Below are 18,351 nucleotides of genomic sequence, written 5' to 3'. Positions count from 1 at the left end.
GCCTGCCCTGCCTCCCAGCTGTTGATTAACAGAGGGTCCTCCATCCTCGCCCCCTGCTGACAAAGGCTCTTTTCTTTTCAGGGTGAGCCAGGGGAGTGCTCCTGCCCCTCCCGAGGGGACCCCATCTTCTCTGGCATGCCGGTAAGTGGTGCCGAGAGCCTTCCCTCCCGGCCTGGGGGTGAGGCCTGGCTTCCGGCCTTGTGCCCAAGATGCACAGGCCCCTGCTCCCCAGCCAACTGCGTCCCCACGCAGCCCTGTGCTTGGGGTGGACGTTGCCTATAACCTCTCCCCTTCTTTTGCGATCCCCACTTCCACCCAGGGTGCTCCGGGACTTTGGATGGGCAGCTCCTGGCAACCGGGCCCGCAGGTGTGTGTCGCTTGTCTCCTCTGTCTCTCCTCTTGTCCGCCAGCGCCCTGAGGCTTGCCCATCCTAACGCCGGCACCCCCAGCGATGGGGCAGAACTTTCTTCTGAGTCTGATGGTTTCTTCTCTCCTTCAGGGTCCTCCGGGTATTCCTGGACCACCAGGCCCCCCTGGAATGCCTGGGCTTCAGGTAAAGAGGGAGAAGAGAAGAGGGGGTCAAGGCAACAGGGCGCATGCTCTGTGCTGGACCCCAAGTGTGCCGCTCCCCTGCCCCAACGCTTGTATGTGTCATTTCTCACACCTTGTGCTCCCGCTTCCCAGAGTGGTACGGAGGGCGCGCTGGTCCCTGAGGGCAGGCTGTGTGTACTCCCAGACCTTTTTTGAGGAATGCCCTGTTGTTGTAGCCCAGGTACCCCACTGACACCTGTGTCAAGCTCGGGCCTTGGTCAGCTGTCAGGAACCCAGAACCTGGGTCAGCTAACAATCCTTGACACTGGTGCAGAGCTCACCATTTTGGAGCAGCGTTCAACATTCATTCATGCAATGAAATTTTTTCACACCTAGTATTTTCCAGGCACTGTTTTAGGTGCTGGCAATACAGCAGTGGACAGAATGAAATCTCTGCCCTCTGGGAGCTTGCATTTCTAGTGAGAGAAACAGGCGACAAGCAAGAGAAATAAATATAGTATGTTAGAAAGTGATATGTCCTGTTAAGAAGGTTAAAGCAGGGAGTGAGGATAGAAAATGGGAGGAGCCCAGGGAAGATATTTGAGAAAAGTGTTGAAAAGAAGGGGATGTTTAAATCAAGACTTAAAGGAAAAAAAGGGAAAAAGAAAAAATAAAAAGACTTGAAGAAAATGAGGAGAGAGCCTGCAGAGGAGAGTATTCCTGACAGATAGACAAGGGAGCAGGTACGAAGGCCCCAGGGGTGGGAACGTGCCTGCCGTGTTTAGAGAATAGGAAGGAGGCCAGGGAGTTAGGAGAGAGCAGTAGGAGATGAGATCCTTGTGGCATCATGATTAGAGTGTGTGTTCCAGGACCAGGCAGCCTGACTTTGAATCACAGCTCTGCTACGTGTTAGCTTTGTGATGCTGGGTAAGTTACTTACCCTCTCTGTGTCTCAGTTCCTTCATCTGTTAAGTGAAGATATTGTAATTACAGAACCTACCTCATGGGGCTTTTGTGAGTGTTCAACAAGTTAATGCATGCTAAATGTGTAGAACCTTGCCTGGCATATAGTGAATGCTCAGAAGGCATTAGCCCTCATTATGACAACAACCACTGTTATGATTTTACATCCATTCTCTCGCATTTGTTTGAGCCTTACATCAACTCCAATAGGAAGGCGGTGGATCCCTAAGTCACAGCTGGGCACACTGAGGTTCTGGGAGGTGAAATATCTTGTCTGAAGTCATCAGCTACAAATTGGCAGTGCTGGGCTGGGGCTTTCCCGTGCAGGGCACTTTCTTCTGCCCTCCACTGCCCTGCAGCGTGGCTCCCCAAGGTTTGCATGCCAGGCCACACTTCCCAGAGGCCCTGTAGGAGGCATAGACAGTAGCTTCTGTGTGTCTGGCTCCCAGCTCCTGGAAGAGTGAGTCTCACCTGAAAAGGCAGAGCAGAACTGCATGGAAGCTTTTTACAAACTACTCCCCCCTGCCCTGATGATTTTATATATAGCCCCCTTCACCCTGGGCTGAGAATCTGCTCTGGTGGGCCCCCTTTGCTGATGGGAGCCTCTGTCAGTATTCCAATTCTCTGTCTCATTGAGAGCTCAGAATTAGAGCCATCTCTGTGTCCCCCACAGGCCAGCCACACCTTTAATAAGTGTCCGGGCTTCCTGCTGCACTGCCAGGAAACAGGAATCAGGCTGCAGGGGGCTTGCAGTTTGCCTGGAGAAGCGTGAGAGTCATTTCAAAGTGACCCATTAACAAGCGCACGCAGATGTCATGTGAACCCTGCCAAGACATGTTGGGGGAACGAGGCAGAAAAGAGTGACTGCCACCGAGTTTGGTCCCAGGCACCAGAGTCCTCTTCTGGCACCAGTGCTGGAGACCAAGCCGAGGCTGCTGCTTGCAGGCACCTGCCCTGTGCCAGGCAGGGTGCAGGTCCCCTTCCCTGGTCATCTCCTGCAGTCCTTTCAAGGAAGGGAGGGCCCAGCAGCTCCTCTCTTCAGGTGCAGGAACAGGCTCAGAGATAGACAGCATCCAGAGCTCCAGTAATCCCCATCCATTCCTACAGACGTTAAGAAGTGTGCGGCTCTATAGCTAGTGGACAGTGCATAGGTAGCTCTTCACTCCTACAGTAGAACAAGTGGGAGGTACAGTTCTGGGCGCGCAGGAAAAGAAAATCACAAAGTATCAGGCTTGAACTAACACAGACAACTGAGAGTGGGGCAGGGGGTGAATGATAATTTAGGGGCATAATTAGAATTCACCCGGTCACGGTGTTTCCCCTGTGCCAGGGGCTATTCTAAGCACTTGGCCTTCTTAACTCATTGAGGACTCGGAATGAGCAGGGCTGGGGGACGGCACGTGGAGGTGCAGGAGGGGCCGGGGGAGATGGACTCCAGGTCTGACTCAGGCCTGGTGGAGCCTGGCCTGAAATCAGGTGGGCTGCCAGGGAGGTTGACATGTTCTACTGCTGGGAGCTGGGACTTGAAGGGAGGCCGGCTCTCAGAGCAGGCCAAGGAAATCCCGTGTCGGGGAAGCAGAGCGAGCAGCAGTGCGTTCACTCAGCATGTATGTGTTGCGTGCCTCCTCCAGATCGGGCGCTGGGCATTTAAAAGCGAATGTGCTCCCTGCCTCCGTGGAGTATTTAATATGCAGATGTGCACTGTGAGTCTGTAAGGGGAACAGAGTCTGGGTGGTAAACGCGAGCATCCCTTGTGCCATGCTCTGTACTAAGCTTATAGCCATGATCTCCTTTAAGCCTCACCACAAACTACCACTGTTCTACAGAAAAGGAAGCTGAGGCACAGAGATTCCGCCCCACCTCCCCACAAGTAACCTGGCAAAAGTTGTACAGGTAGTTAGTTAGAATTTGCACCTAGGTGGGTATGACTCCCAGGCCTCTACCCTGTGTGTGCATGAGTGTTCTGGGGAATGTCTTTTGAGGAATGATGCAGAAATGGTGGTTAAGAGAGGGGTTGAAGCCAGTGGTCCTCAATCTGAATCTCACCTCTGTGCCTTGCTCATCCTGTGACCTTTAGCAAGTTGCTTGCCTCTCTGAGTTCTTCGTCTTGTTTTTAAGATGGAGATAACACTTACCTCACCAAAACAACTGTGGTGATTAAATGAGAAAATATAGGAAAAGTACTTAGCGCAGAAAGAAATAATAGTTATTTACTATATAGAAGACCCACTGCCCTAACATGTAGGGGAAGAAATCATTTGGACTGGTCACCCCTCTGGGCCTCCTCAGCTCCCCCTACAAACAGTCTGGAGACTTTTTTTTTTCTTTTTTTTTTTTTGCGATACGCGGGCCTCTCACTGCTGTGGCCTCTCCCGTTGCGGAGCACAGGCTCCGGGCGCGCAGGCTCAGCGGCCATGGCTCACGGGCCCAGCCGCTCCGCGGCATGTGGGATCTTCCCGGACCGGGGCACGAACCCGTGTCCCCTGCATCGGCAGGCAGACTCTCAACCACTGCGCCACCAGGGAAGCCCCTGGAGACTTTTGAGCTGAGAATAGATGTCAGCCAGGGCTCTCAGCTCTTCGGGATGAGGGGGAGGGGCAGTGGCGATGGTGAGAAAGAATCTGGGTGACCTGCGGGCTAGAGAGAGGTGTCCACTCACCCGTGTCTCTTCTTGGCTGCAGGGAGTGCCTGGGAACAACGGTTTGCCAGGACAGCCTGGGCTGACTGCAGAGCTGGTAGGTACCGGCCTGGACTCACTGTCCAGCCCCTCCCCTGCTCTTCCCAGGGCTGAGCTTCCCATGCTAGCGCCCTTAGCTGCTGTGGGGGTCCCTCTTCCTTCCGTCTTCTGAGGCTGGGAGAAACCTGGATGCCACGTGGCTCCCCAAGGCTCCACCTGGTGCCATAAATCTCCGTCCCCCTTCCGCTCGCCCTCTGAGCCCTCGTGTCTGTCTCTTGCAGGGATCCTTGCCCATTGAGCAGCACGTCCTTAAGGTAAGGGAGTCGGAGGGCGTAGGAACTGGCAGGGGTTCCCCTAAGGGGATCGTTGTAGTAAGCGCTCAGCTGCGTGGCCCCACACACAGAGAGCTGCAGATGGAGCTGTTTGTGGGGACCGTGCATGCCAGGCATCTGGCTGAGGGGGCCTAGTCAGGGGCCGGCTTGGAGCAGACCCCCAGTCAGTGTTTGCTGAGCGAGTGTTTGAAGGAATTCTGTGAAGGCACCCAGGTGGCCATGGGTGCTCTGGGCAGTGGTAGCTCAGAGGCCTGCCCTCAGCAGTTGCCAGTGAGGTCACACGGGGGCAGGGCAGGGAAGGTGAAAGTGCACTTGGAGGGCAGTCAGGCAGGGATTTGCGAAGTCTATGATAGGACTGGTTAGGGGCCTGGAAGAAGGCTCTGGCTGTCCTCTGCTCAATCCAGAAAGAATCCAGGGAGGAGAAGGGATTTGAGAGGTGATTCTAGTGGGGCAAGAAAGGGGACTTGGGGCCTGAAGGGAGAGTCGGCCTGTGCCAGGGTCTGTCAGTAGCATTAAGACCATGCTCGAGGGCTGTGGCCTGGTCTGATCTCCCACGCTGGGCACCATGGGTGACACAGCCCTTGCTTGGTCAGTTACCTCTAGAGACCAGATCAGGACTCTTCCCTCCTCCAGCTCAGCATCCTTTGGGGTCCCTCCCACACCTTGGCCTCCAGAGCCCCTGTCCTGGTCACCCCCCTCTAGCACTGGCTGGTCAGTGCCCTGGAGTTCCCATGACCCCAGTGGTCCTGGTCAGGACAGAGCACGGGGACTGCCTGCCCTGCCCCTGCTCTGGACAGCAGTCATCTCCAGAAGCAGCCTGTGGTCGGGTTATCCTTCTGGCAGCAGTTACAGGTTGGATCACGGCCGGGTTGTGGCAGTGAACCCCCGCTCTTCTGCCCTAGGCCTCTGGCAAGCTAGGGTTCCCCAAGTCCTGCCCCTGGGCAAGTGATTATGTGACTCCAAATGCAGGATTCGACATTTCTCTGTGTAACATGTCATCTGATGGCTTCTTGATCAAGTGCTCCACAGAGGGCCCCCAACAGGAACTGAGTGTGGTCTGGAGAAGGGGTCAGATGGGCACCGACAGCCCAGAGGAAGCCTGGGCCTGTGGACAGAGCGCTTCCTTGGCCCTCAGACAGGCCAAGGTCCAATCCAGGGTCCCACTTCCCTTAGACAAGTCATGCTGTCTCTTTGAGCCTCGGCTCTCTCGTCTCCAGCGTGCTTATAAGGTGACCGGCCTCATCGCACTGTCAGGGTTGAATGTGATAATGTGCGAGGCCTGCCACCATTGCTGGCATCATGGGTGCTGAGTAAATGACAACCATTATCATGGAGCTTTGCAGCAAACAGTGGAGGTGGAGCAGCGTCTCCTCTAGGGGCCCATGGACATCCCGCCAGGCCGTGGATAGATGCCAGGCTCCCGAGTCCTCTGAAATTGTAGTCTAGCTTTCCCTAGTAGGTTTCGTTTTGAGGGGAAGCGGACTCACAGCTTCCATCAAACTCTCAGAGAGGTCTGTGACCCAAAGAGGTTAAAGCCTCCAGGTAGGAGGAGGACTTTCTTGTCAGGAAGACTTCACGCCCGGCCCACTGGGGAGCCTGTAACAGCCGGGATCCACTGGGAAGTGCAGGGCAGGCCGCATCCCAGAGGCTGTCTGCGAAGGGCCTGACTCCTCCTGCAGCTGTTTCCTTTGCTCCCTTGGGCAGAGAAGCTGGTGTTTGGAGCTGCCCTTTTCAGTCTAAATCCTGGTGGCGTGTCCTCACACTGGGTGCAGGTTGCAGGAACAGCCGGGACAGATGGTCCCTCCGCAGGCCCCTGCGCCTCCTCCCACACGCCTGTCTGGAAAGTGGCGTTGGCTTGGCCCTACCGGAGCTTCTTCCTGGAGGAAACTCAAAGCCAGTGTTGGGATCGGGTCCCTTGAGGATACAGCAAAGCTGCCGCAGACATGTGGCTGGGGAGGAAGAGAGTGGGTGGGTGCCGGCCAGCAGGATGCCACTGGCTGAGTTCGGAGTGGGTTTCCCCCATGCGGCCCACCCTGGCCTTCTCCGACCCGGGCCCCATGCCACCCCCGCTTTTTCTCATCAGAGCATCTGCGGGGACTGTGTCCAGAGGCAGACAGCCCACCCGGTGGCCCTCCTGGAAAGTGGAGAAAAGGGAGACCAGGGCATCCCCGGCGTGCCAGGCCTCGACAGCTGCGCCCGGGTAGGAGGCTGGGCTCGGGGTGGCCTTGGTGCAGGGCGAGCTCCCGGCTGCCCCCGCTGACCGGGCCTCTGACTGTCGTCCGCAGTGCTTCACAGAGCGGGAGCGGCCGAGGGCTGAGGAGGCCCAGGTGAGTGGGCCTCCGTCTTCTCTTCACTCCCAGCCCCGAGCCCCATGGGGCTGCTCACACTCACCGTCCATCCCGCTCCAGGGAGACAACAGCGAGGGAGATCCGGGCTGTGCAGGGAGCCCCGGCCTGCCCGGTGCTCCAGGACTGCCCGGCCAGAGAGGAGAAGAGGTAAGAGCAGGGCCCTTGCCTGGGCTGGACCCCGAGGCAGATGCAGTCTCCACTTAAATGGCTCTCAGTTCCCAAGGGCAGTTTGCTTCCTGCCAAAAGCCTTCTCGGGCCCTCCGAGGCCTTAGGTCAGCGGCGCCCCTCGCTGCTCTGGGCCCTGGGCCACTCCTTCTCCCCTGGCCTTGCTGCTTCCTCAGCCTGCAGCTCTCCTCCAAGGCCCGCTCCTTCACCCCTTCAGCCCTTTGCTCACATGTCACCTTCTCAGTGAGACACTCCCTGACCACCCTCTCTAAAATAGAACTCCCACACCTGTGCTCGAAGCCCAGTCCCTCTCTCTGCCCCACATTCCTCACTGTCTGGCATCTTGTGTATTCCCTTCATTTGGGAACACACCTGTGTGTTCTGAGCACCGCCTGTGTGCCAGCCTCTGTTCTATGCATTACTGTCCACCTCTCCCTAGATTGTAAGCGCCACAAGGTGGGGATTTTAATGTTCCATTTGTCATTGTGTCCTCAGCCCCTGGACCAGTGCCCAGTACATAATAGCTGCTCAATAAATGTTTGTTGGATGATTGAATGAACCGAATGAAAGGTTTAACGTCAGCTTTAACATCCTGCTCTGAGAGCACTGCCTGTTGACTCGGTCTGTGGCAGGCTAGGAGGAGGGCTGCAGAGACCTCAGGGCACTGTGAGCCTGAGCCTCTTCATCCATATTCCCTGGCTTCCTTTGCAGGGTCCGCCCGGCATGAGGGGCTCCCCAGGTCCTCCAGGCCCTATTGTAAGTATGTGTGGGTTTCCTGGCCTGCTTGAGAGGCTCTCAGAGGGGTTGTAAAGCCAGACACCGTTCTGCTGCCTTGTCTCCGGGAAGCTGGGCAGGACAGAAAGAGGGAACTTCCTTTCCCTCTCCTTTCCCTCGTCAGAGCATCTGCGGGGACTGTGGCCTCCCACCACGGAATCCCCAGAACTGACCTGCTCCACCCCGCTCTGCCTGTGGTCCTGCTTAGAGGAGGCCCTCAGGGCGCATCCTTGTTTCTGCAGCCCCGTCCCTGCTGTGTTTTGCACCCATGGCTCATGGTCTGGGCAGCCAGGAAAGCGTGTGGCAACCTTCAGACAGGGGCCAGGGGCTAAGATGGAGCGGCCCTCTATCATTCTGTAGGGCCATATCTAAGACAAGCCTACAGAGGCTAGACTAGGAGCATCTACCCTGGAGTCCTCTGTGGTGTTGATATGGCAGGCACATAGAAGTGACTAGGAAAGCCTGGAAGAACTGAAAATGCTTTCTTTGGAGGAAAAACAAAATAGCCGGTGGGAGCCTCTTAGAACCAGGGAGCCCCCACCTGGGGGCTCATGGAAGTCAGGTAACAGGCATGACGGGCTTCCACTCTGGCACCAGGATTCACTCGGACGCGGGAAGACTCGGGCAGGTGGTTTGACTCTGGGGGCTGTTGCGCATCTCTGCTGATGGCAGAGCCATTCTTCCTGGAGCCGAGGCGAGGAGCAGATGTCTTCTGGGCCAAGACTGGGGATGAGTCTCTTTTCCAGCTGCCTTGAAAATACTCCCGTGACTTCCTCTCCCCGTGACCTCTCAGCCCCAGACTGTGACCCAGGGTTACTGTGCTTGTGAGTTGTGACCTGCCTGTTTCTCCCACCAGGGCCCCCCAGGTTTTCCTGGTGCCGTTGGCTCCCCCGGATTGCCTGTAAGAACCTAGCGCTGCTCGATCTCCCCTTCCCCTGCCAGCCAGGTCTCTGTGGCTTTTGCTTGTCTCCCTTCCTGTCGTGCCCTGGCCTCCCCCCTCCATGTTTGTCGTTGTCCCCCTTCAGGCTCGGTAGCTAACGACACAGGTTCCCTGAGGTCCCAGCAGCTTGGACGGCCTCCCAGTCTCTGACTTCTTTTCGTTTCTCCCTTCTCCCTCTTCTCCTGCTTTCTCTCTCTCATCTTCTCTCTTCTCCCCCCTTCCGTTTCCCTTTTTCTCTCCCACAATCACACATCACTCCCCCTAAATCCTCCAGAGCTATTTTACCTTCTTATTTTAAGCTGGTGCCTCTAGGGGCCTCTTTATCCCTGCCTTCTCACTCTGCCTCCTGCTTCTCCCACCTTTGGTGTTGACTGAAGATTTGCTGAAAGTAGTTCTTGGGGCCCTGCCAGGCACCTGGCCCAGAGCCCGGCAGAGATGCCAAAGCTTTAGGGCTTCACACTGCAGGCTGGCACAGGTTTGCTGCCCTGCTGCTTGGCAGGGCTATCCAGAGGAACCCCAGGGATTTCAAGGCGGCCATGCTTGCAACTTTTCCCATCATCCTAGAGGAAACTTCCTCCTCTTCCTTCCCTCTTCTTTGGCTCTGGTCCCAGTCTGCTCTGAGGCTGGGCACGTGATGCCAGCAGTAGGGCTTCTGGGTGTCGTGGGGCCCTGCCCCTCTGTGCCCAGTGTCTTGGCCACCTCCTTCTGCCAGGTGTCGTTAATTGCTCTGCCTTCGTCATCGTCACAAGTATGTTTGAGTCATCCTCATCCTCACTGTTGCTCCCTCCTGGGTCATGGAAACTAACCTCCTGTTTGTCAGATTTCGTGTTTCTGGGGGCCTAGCTGCTCTCCTCCCAGGCCTGGCGATGGAGGCTCAGGGAGCAAGGCCTCTCCTTGTCACAGTTCCATCTGTCCCCACGTCCTCATCCTGGCCAGACCTTGTCTGTTTCTGCTTGCTTGGGTGAAGGGGCCATCTGTCCGTCTAGCCATCTGTCTTGTGTTGTGGAAAGGTTTGGGTGCCGTTTCTTGAGGGCACGAGGGAGAAGGGGCAGACACGGCCCCTCAGTGGTGCGGTGCACCCACGAAGGCCAGGGCGAGGAGTGAGGAGGGATGGGGGCTCTGGCTTTGATTGAAATGGATATCCCTTTCCACCTAGAAAGTGACAGGGACTGCTCTGGAGGGAGCCTTCCCATGTCCCTCCCCAGCATCCCTAAAAGCATATGATTTTTGGCTGGGGCGGGGGGCTTGGAGAGGTAAGTGTTGGGAGTCTGGTGATACATTTTGGTGGGGAGCATCTCTCTAGGGACACCTCTCTGGACAGTTGCCCCTCAGGGGGAGCACATGTGTCACCCTCCTAAAGGTGCACCCCAGACAGTGGTCACAGTAGGGCACACCAATGACAGCCACCTGAGAAGTACCACCTGAGAGTCATCTGGCTGGGCGGGCATATCTCTCTGGTGACCTGTCTTGGGGGGCATGCTTCTGAGAGGCACCCTTACGTGGGGATTTACACCTTGATAGTTACCCTTCTGGGCACGCCCCCTATGGTCACTTTGCTGGGGACACTACGGGGCCCACCAGCAGCCCCACCTTTGCCTAGAATGGGGACAGAGGGCTGGGGGGCTGCAGGGAGGAGTCGGGGGCTGGGTGGAGGCTGCCCTCCCCTGCAGTTTCTCATGATTTTTCTCTCCAAGGGTCTTCAAGGAGAGCGAGGCCTCAGGGGCCTGACAGGAGAGAAGGGGGAACCGGTAAGTGGAGGCAGCAGGGGGTGGAGGTAGATGAAGAGCCCTGGGGAGACGGAGGTTGGGCCCCCTGGGATGGCTGCTGGGTGGAAGATGGGAGGTGGACTCCTTCTTCTGAAACTCTTTGCCCCTCAGCCCTGATTCCCTCAGTATTGGGGGATCCCTCAGGATAAAAGGAAGTTGATCTCCATGTGCCCTGACTCCCTATAAGGGGCAAACACCTCCATCCCTGGGGACTTTCTCCCTCCCTCTTCCTGCAGCGTTCAGCATGTCCCTTCCACTGCCCCCACCTGAGTCCTCATCATTCCCTGTCCTGGGCCTTCTCCTCTGGCTCAGCTCCGCTAGAAAGTGACAGGGACTGCTCTGGAGGGAGCAGTCTCAAGCAGCCAGCATCCAGGACTGTGGTGGCGATCACAGCCGAGGGGAGCTGGGTCTGGGGGAAATGGCCCAAGGTGGTGGCTGTAACCGGGGCACCTGCTGAGGGGCAGCTCCAGACTGTCGGGCCTTGGCCGCCCTCATAGCCAGGGATGGGGACAGAAATGTTGGGGGGCTGGTCCATCATGTCTCCCTTTCTTTGCAGGGTCCTCCAGGGCAACCTGGCTACCCAGGTGCCATGGGCCCCCCGGGACTGCCTGTGAGTAAGGGGAGCCGGGTCTGGGGGTCCCCGAGCCGTGGGGTGGTGATCAGGACCGGCCCAGGCTTGGGCATCCTCAGCGGGCTCCCTCCTTTCCGAGCATTTCAGCTGGTGTCTCTGCCAGGCTGTCCGTCCAGAGCAGCCCCCACCCCATAAGCCCCCTTGGTGGTGGAGCTTGGCCTCCCTCTCCGCTTTGGGGCGCCCACCACAGTCGCTGCACATCAAGGGCCAGACTCTCAGAGCAACCGGAGCCTCCCAGACTAGGAGAGGACAGAGGTCTGCCTCCCCGGGGGCGGGGGAGAGTTGGGGAGATCCCTCGGAGGCGCCTGTTAGGTGGACGTGCCCCCCCCCTCCGTTCCACTGAGTGGCGGTGGGAGGCTGCAGAGGCGCCCCCGCTCCGCTCCGCTCCGGGAGCAGCCCACCCCTCTGGCCCCCCAGCCTCGCCCGGGGCGCCTTCTGCGTCTAAGTGCCAGTCTGTGTGCCAGCTGCAGTCTCCACCCCTCGCATCGGCGCCCGTCGCGGGCGGACCGCGGAGCTAATTCCCTCTCTCTTTGCTGCCTGTCAGGGCATCAAGGGGGAGCGCGGCTACGGGGGCTCCCCGGGAGAGAAGGGAGAATCGGTGAGTGCGGGAGGGCAGCTCCCTCCGCGGGGGCGGGAGGAAGGGCTTCAAATGGCCGGTCCCTGTCTGCCGCCTGGAGAGCTTCCCAGCCGCCCCTGAACGGGAGACGTGACCCCTGCCCCCCTGCCCCGTGAGTCGCTCCAGCTGCGTCTCAAGCAGTCAGCGCTGCTCGCTGGTTGCTGCAGGGGCGGAAGCTGCGAGGAGGAGAATCCCGGCAGGTTTCGTGGAGACTGGCCGAGGGGCTGCCTGGGGGGAGGGGGCCAGAGTCAGCGGGCAGGGGACCTCCTCCCACCCCCCCAACGCCCACAGGCTGGAGAGCCAGGCCCCAGACTCTGGACCCCACTCTGCCGCCCGACCTGTCCCCAGCCCCACACTGAGCACTGGAGCAGGGGCGGTCATCAGATGGGGACACGGAGGCTCACGAAGTGACGTGGCTCACCCAGGGTCCTGCAGCTAGTTAGTGAACTAGGGCCGAGCCTGGACTTGAACCCAAGTCTGTGACAAACCTCTCAAGGCTTTGTCTTACCTTCCCCCTCGCACATGCTGGTGAGGCCCCGGTGGGATGCAGCAAACCCCACTGTGCATTTATTCAATAACGAATCTTTCTCGTGGGCCTTCTGGGTGCCAGGCTCTGTTCTGAGGATGCCTTGGTGGATAAAACAGGCAGTTGAGCCCCTGGTCCTCAGGGAGCTCACGTTCCAGTGGGCCAGGTAGAGAACAGATGAGTAAACAGCTACATATAAATTATGAGAGATAGGACCGGTGGAGAAAATCAGGCCGGGTAAGGAGCTGGAGCCATGAACGGGAAGCAGTAGACAGAGGGTCAGGGAGGCCTCTCTGAGGGGGTGGCATTTGAGCTGAGCCCTGAATGGAGCTGCGGGGGTGTGTGGGAGCACAGACGACCAGCACATGGTTGTCTGTGCTGGGGAATCCCAGAGGGAGAAGCCACGGGTGAGGGTACCTCAGGGACAGATTCGAGCCATCGAATGATTTGGTAAGGTTTCAAGAGACCTAGAAATGGTGGGGGATGGTGGGCATTCTAGGTAGAGGGGACAGTTGTGCAAATGCCCAGTGGTATGATTGTATAGTGTTCAGGGAACGGCAGTCTGACCAAGCCAGGCAGAAGATAAGGAAAGGGGAGGGAAGTGAAGCAGGGAAGGGTGGTTGGTATCAGATCACAGGATGCCTCAAAACCCAGCATTCAGTTGGCAGAGGGGAGCCATGGAGGGTGTTGGAGCAAGAGAGTATTATAATCAGAGCTGTGTTGAAGCAGAGGAGATGGCAGCCTCTTGCTGGCTGGATTAGAGCAAACCAAGAGATGGCAGAACTAGTTAAGAGGCTGGTTCAGTAGCTCAGGCAAGGGAAGGGAAGCCTGAACAGAGCAGGGGGAGGAATCCTGCAGCTTAGAGGGGCGTCCCACCACATCCCTGCCTCTGCTCTGTGCCCCGTCCCCTGCCCCATCCTCTGATCTCCCACCTCCCCCAGTCAGAGTGACTGATTCTGCTCCTTTGTGTCACCAGGGCCCACCAGGATCTGAAGGCCTCCCAGGTCCCCCAGGCCCAGCAGTGAGTGGGGAAGGGGACAGGGAGATGTGGACATGGGGATCCCTGATCCTGCCCTGGGGTCTGGGGACAGGAAGGTTGGGTTCTAGATGCATTGTCCTCTGTGGTGACAGGGTCCCCGAGGAGAGCGAGGACCCCAAGGGAACTTGGGTGAGAAAGGTGACCAGGTGAGTGGTGGCAGGGCCCTATCTAGCTGTCCTCCCCCTGATGGTCACCCTCATGTACGGGGTTGGGGAGGGGGCACAGTGACCAGCTCTAGCCTCCCATCCCCCACCATCCTTGAGTTGTAACCTCTCACCTCGTGCCCAGAGCCTCACCTGCTGGCCATCTGGGGCAGAGCGGAGGACAAGGCCCATGACTTGAGGCAGCCTCACGCTGTCATTCTTCCCACCTGGGTAGCCAGGCAGGAGAGAGAGGTGGCACAGCCAACTGTCCCTTGCTTTCTTCCCCTAGGGATTTCAAGGCCAGCCAGGCTTTCCAGGCCCACCGGTGAGTGCACACACAAAGCCAGCTCTGTCCGATGTGATCCCATCTGCGAGGGGCAGGCCTGGCCAGGCCAGGCTGGGTGAGGGTGGGCCTAGGGAGGGGAGGGAAGAGGCACGGGAAGAACGGAGGCATGGCCTGGGGGGCCAGGCCTGATTCCAGGAGCCAGGACCTGGGGAGCAGGGCCTCCTGGGTGGGCCCCAGCCCAGCCGCCCAGCCAGACGTAATGCTCCTGGGTGGTGTTTCTGGGAAGTCCAAACGCATCACATTAACAGTGGTGAAGCACACCCAGGAGGAAGAAGGGAGGGGAGCTGCTTTCCAGCCCCGCTTGCATTCCTGCCTGCTTCTTTGTTGATTTAGGGTCCCCCTGGATTCCCAGGCAAAGCTGGAGCACCTGGCCCACCTGGCCCCCAAGCAGAGAAGGTGAGCAGGACCCCACGTTGGTCACAGTCACAGCTCTGAGCCATCAGAAATTCAAGGACTAATTCAGTTACATCAAGGGTGGGCAAAGAGACCTCCAGGATGAGCCCAGCAACTGCTGTAGGGCAACAGGCCCGGGGCAGACCAGTGGGCCCCTAGGGCTGACAGCTGGGCCCAGGATGCCCACTGGTCTCTGTGCCGCCGAGGTTCCCACCCAATGGGAGAGTGTGGGTGGGGAGGAAGCAGAGGGGTGTAGTGAGAGGTGGGCCACTAGATGCGACAGGCCAGCCCCGGCCAGCTGCAGCTCCTCCAGGGGAGGGCGAGGAGTTGAGGGAAGGAGGGAAGCACATCCAAGACTGGGCTCCCTGGGCCCTTCAGCAGGAGGAGGTCTGGGCACTTGCCTTCTGGGTCTGACAACAGCAGGAAAGAAGAGTGGGCCTCCTGGGAAGCGATGCTCAGGGTGTCCCCAAGGGCCAGAGAGGGCAGGCGTGGCCTGTGACCTGGTGACAGGGTAGGAAGGAGCAGCAGCTGGGGAGCCCCCGCACTGGCCGCCCCTGGGTTTGGCTAGATAAACTTTGGGACTAGCTCCGCCCTGCTCTGGAGGCTGACATCCTTGTCTCAGCCCATCCTCTGGGCTCTCGAGATGTGACAGGTGGGCAGTGTAATGAGGCCCCAAATTGACTTCTAAGCTTGGGGTAGGGGGATCATAGCCCACAGGGAGGGGCAGGAGATCTGCAGCTTCCTGGGGAGCCCCTTTCCTCTGAAAGCTGGAAAGGACTTCTAGAAGGGCCACCTTGGTCTAGGTTCTCACTGTTCGGGTGAGAAAATGAAGCCCAGAGAGGCTGGGGGCATCCCAGGGACGCACAGCCAGACAGTGACGGAGCTGAGACTTCCCTCCCAGCTCAGGAGAACCCTCAAGCCCCTGGCTGTGTCCCCCCACCCCAGAGCCAGCACCTATCAGCTATGGTTGAGGCAGTGGTGGGTGCCACCTCCCTTCTCTTCTCTGTGGGGCACCTGAGTGGTGGCCCCTGCCAGAGTCTTCCGTGCTGCCTCTGTGCCCGGCTGCTGCTTGCTCTCCTTAGGCCGGTCATTGCAGAGACTCCCAAACCTCTGGCCAGCGGTTCTCCATCCTGACTCCCTGTGGGGCTGCCATTTCCTGGGGCTGTGCTGACCCCTCCCGGTAGCTGGTGGCATGGCAATGCCACCCAGAGCCCTTTCCCGCCCCCCACTCTGTGGGGTCTCTAGCTGGATCCCTTCCCCTTGGTGACCCCCCACAGCCACTGCTCCAGGGCAGCCACCCTCTCCCCACTGGGGAAATGCTGCCGCCTCCCCACTTAGCTACCTGCCTCCCCCTCTCTTCTCCGATAAACATTCGAATTCACATGTTCGCTCTCATCATTCCCCTGCTTTGAACCATCGGTGGCTCCCCAGTGCCCATAGTGGTGTTTTCAGACTTTATTTTGTAGTCCCCAAGGCTTTTTGTCACACAAAATCTCATATGAACGCTCAATCTATAAAACAGATGCAAGTGGAGCTGCTCTGGCTAAGGCAAGGGTAGGGGTCCTGGAGTCCCACCCCCTTGGCCTCTGCTTTGTGCCCCCAGCCTCTCCAGGCTCCTCTAGGAACCCCCAGGCCCCGAGAAGTACAGTTTGAAAACTAACAGTCTGTTTGATAAAATCTAGTACAGGGTTTCAGGGCCCTCCTCCGGTCTCCTCTCCGCACACCCCCTCCCATCACACGGGCTCCCCAGACACCCCAGCTAGACCTCCATGTGAACACCTCCAAATCTTTTTTTTTTTTTTTTTTTTTTTTTTTGGTGGTATGCGAGCCTCTCACTGTTGTGGCCTCTCCCGTTGCGGAGCACAGGCTCCAGACACGCAGGCTCAGCGGCCATGGCTCACGGGCCCAGCCGCTCCGCGGCATGTGGGATCTTCCCGGACCGGGGCACGAACCCGTGTCCCCTGCATCGGCAGGCAGACTCTCAACCACTGTGCCACCAGGGAAGCCCACCTCCAAATCTTTATCCTTCTCTGAAGTCCTCTGTGGCATGCCCTTTTCTCCTAAACCTACCCAAATCCCAGCCATCCTTCAGAGCCCAGCACCTGCTAACTCTTCTGTGACACTTTCCCTGCCCCCGACCAGAGCGAGCTGCTCTCTGTCCCCAGCTCCCAGGGCCCCTTACTCACACAAGGCAAATAGACTGTTGCAATGCCCTTGATGGTCCTGGGCCTGTGACTCTGGCTGGACTGTGAGCTCCTCGAGGGCAGGGCCCACCCTTTTTCCATCTGGGGGAATCAGAGGCCACATAGTGCTTGGCACCTTGCTGGGATCAATGTGAATTGAATGTGTGCCCTCACTTCAGCCCACATTACTGAGCACCCACCAGGCCAGTCCTTGGTCAACCCTGAGGAAGGCGCTGGACCCAATAGGCTCTGTTTCTTCCTCGTGGAGCAGTGCAGAAAGGGGGATGCTTGGCAGATGAAGACAGATTTTCATGGGGGAGTGGTGTGTGGGATACAGTTAGGCCAGAACCGAGCTGGGGTTCGAAGCCAGCTGTCCTGACTTCTAGTAGTCACCAGCCCCTGTGGCCGGGGTCTCTTGTCCTGCTGGTGTGTGTCAGGGGGAGGGAGGGGGGCAAGGCCCCGCTGACTTTGCTGGGGGGCTCATTTCCAGGGCAGTGAAGGGATTCGAGGTCCATCAGGCCTGCCTGGCCCCCCTGGACCACCAGGATCTCCCGGGATTCAGGTGAGCATGTGCCCACTTAGCCTGACAGGTGTGTGTGTGTATGTGTGTGTGCTCATGCACTCATGTGTGTGTGTCTGTGTTTTAGGGGTAGGAGTTGGGTGAGGAGTGGAGGGGGTGAAGGGAGTGGAGGGGGTAAAGAGGGTGGAGGGGCTGGGTTAGGCCTCCCACCTCCTAGGGCTCCAGCACAGGCGTGCAGGAATGCCTTTTCCCCATTTCCAGGGCCCTGCCGGTCTGGATGGTCTGGATGGCAAGGACGGCAAGCCTGGCGTGAGGGTGAGATGGTGGGCCCAGGAGGGCGCCCCCTTCCTTCTCCTTCCTTCTCCAAGAGCCAAAGTCAAGGGAACCCTGATGAAGGGAGTTGAATTCCACTGCCCCACACCTTTCAGGAGGTGCCCCACCTTTCCTCGGTCTGCCTCTCACCACACCCCACTTCTCTGATGGCACCAGAGCCCCCTGGCTTCTCTGTTCTCCCAGTTGCCTTAACCAGGTTGGATGAGCTGCGTCTCACCAAAGGCAGGCAGTGAAGGGAGTAAAGTTATACCCAGAAACTCAATCAGCTGCAGAAACTAGGCTGAGTGTCAGAAAGAATAGGCTGCAGACAGGGAAGGACTTGAGTGGCCCTGGCTCCTTGGATCTGATTTTGCTGGGGCATCTGAAAAGGATGGGGCCGTGGCAAAGGGCAGAGCATCAAGGTCAACCCTCTTCTGACCCAAAAGAAGGAAAACTGAGGTTCAGAAAGGGACCAGGATTCACTCAGATTGCACGGCCAGTCAGAGGCTGAGCCTGGCTTGGAATCTTCCCTGTGCCCCACGTGACAATCCCTCCATCCTGGGAGAGCTGGGGGAGGGGCTGGAGAAAGGGGGAGACTGGCGAATGAGTGGGTACAAGCTGGACAAAGCTCTTGTCTCAGTGCCCCTGGTCTCTTTCCCTAGGGGGAACCTGGTCCTGCTGGCCCCCCTGGACTCATGGGACCCCCGGTAAGTTGAGCTTCAGGAAGGAGCTGGGAGCTGGGAGGTTCCTAAGCTGGGCGGGTGCCCTGATGGGTGGGGCAGCTCAAATCCACATCCCCTGTGGACATGTTATGACTTTGGGTGGATTTGACTTGTTTAACCTGAGGAAAGAGGAGTGGCAAGTGGCCTCTGCTTGAGGTGAGGGACGTGGCAGCTCCTGCTTTTTCTTCCAGGGCTTCAAGGGAAAACCGGGCCATCCCGGCCTCCCAGGACTGAAGGTAAGGGCCTGGTGACTTCTGCCAACTGGGTTTTCTCGGCTTTTCTCAAGGTCTGACCCCGGGCAGATGCGGCAGTCTAGCCGGAGTGGAGTGCCGCCTGATCCTTGGCTAAGATGCCATCCCAGCATCCAGGCCTTCTGAGGCCACCGGTGCCTGGCAGACTGGGTTGGAGCTTTGCCATTTGCCAG

General features: G+C 58.3%; 1 protein-coding gene across 3 annotated transcripts in view; it reads left to right on the top strand.

Annotated features, from left to right (window-relative positions):
* COL16A1 (collagen type XVI alpha 1 chain) overlaps window positions 1–18,351 on the top strand; it is a 50,716-nt gene that overhangs the window by 23,256 nt on the left and 9,109 nt on the right. The window contains exons 41-61 of one of the 3 annotated variants that reach the window (XM_060089370.1): window positions 82–141; window positions 320–367; window positions 500–553; window positions 4,176–4,229; window positions 4,453–4,485; window positions 6,587–6,703; window positions 6,789–6,830; window positions 6,912–6,998; window positions 7,728–7,772; window positions 8,647–8,691; window positions 10,425–10,478; window positions 11,053–11,106; window positions 11,672–11,725; window positions 13,246–13,290; window positions 13,401–13,454; window positions 13,741–13,776; window positions 14,131–14,193; window positions 16,864–16,935; window positions 17,155–17,208; window positions 17,868–17,912; window positions 18,119–18,163. In XM_060089370.1, coding sequence (XP_059945353.1) covers window positions 82–141; window positions 320–367; window positions 500–553; window positions 4,176–4,229; window positions 4,453–4,485; window positions 6,587–6,703; window positions 6,789–6,830; window positions 6,912–6,998; window positions 7,728–7,772; window positions 8,647–8,691; window positions 10,425–10,478; window positions 11,053–11,106; window positions 11,672–11,725; window positions 13,246–13,290; window positions 13,401–13,454; window positions 13,741–13,776; window positions 14,131–14,193; window positions 16,864–16,935; window positions 17,155–17,208; window positions 17,868–17,912; window positions 18,119–18,163 — 1,161 coding nt within the window. The remainder of the gene's footprint in view (window positions 1–81; window positions 142–319; window positions 368–499; window positions 554–4,175; window positions 4,230–4,452; window positions 4,486–6,586; window positions 6,704–6,788; window positions 6,831–6,911; window positions 6,999–7,727; window positions 7,773–8,646; window positions 8,692–10,424; window positions 10,479–11,052; window positions 11,107–11,671; window positions 11,726–13,245; window positions 13,291–13,400; window positions 13,455–13,740; window positions 13,777–14,130; window positions 14,194–16,863; window positions 16,936–17,154; window positions 17,209–17,867; window positions 17,913–18,118; window positions 18,164–18,351) is intronic. The other 2 variants (XM_060089371.1, XM_060089372.1) reach the window with 2 other exon arrangements.

Source organism: Mesoplodon densirostris, chromosome 2, assembly GCF_025265405.1.
Source record: "Mesoplodon densirostris isolate mMesDen1 chromosome 2, mMesDen1 primary haplotype, whole genome shotgun sequence".
NCBI classification, from domain to species: domain Eukaryota; kingdom Metazoa; phylum Chordata; class Mammalia; order Artiodactyla; family Ziphiidae; genus Mesoplodon; species Mesoplodon densirostris.
Note: the sequence above shows the minus strand (reverse complement) of the source record. Positions and strands in the feature narration are given on the sequence as shown.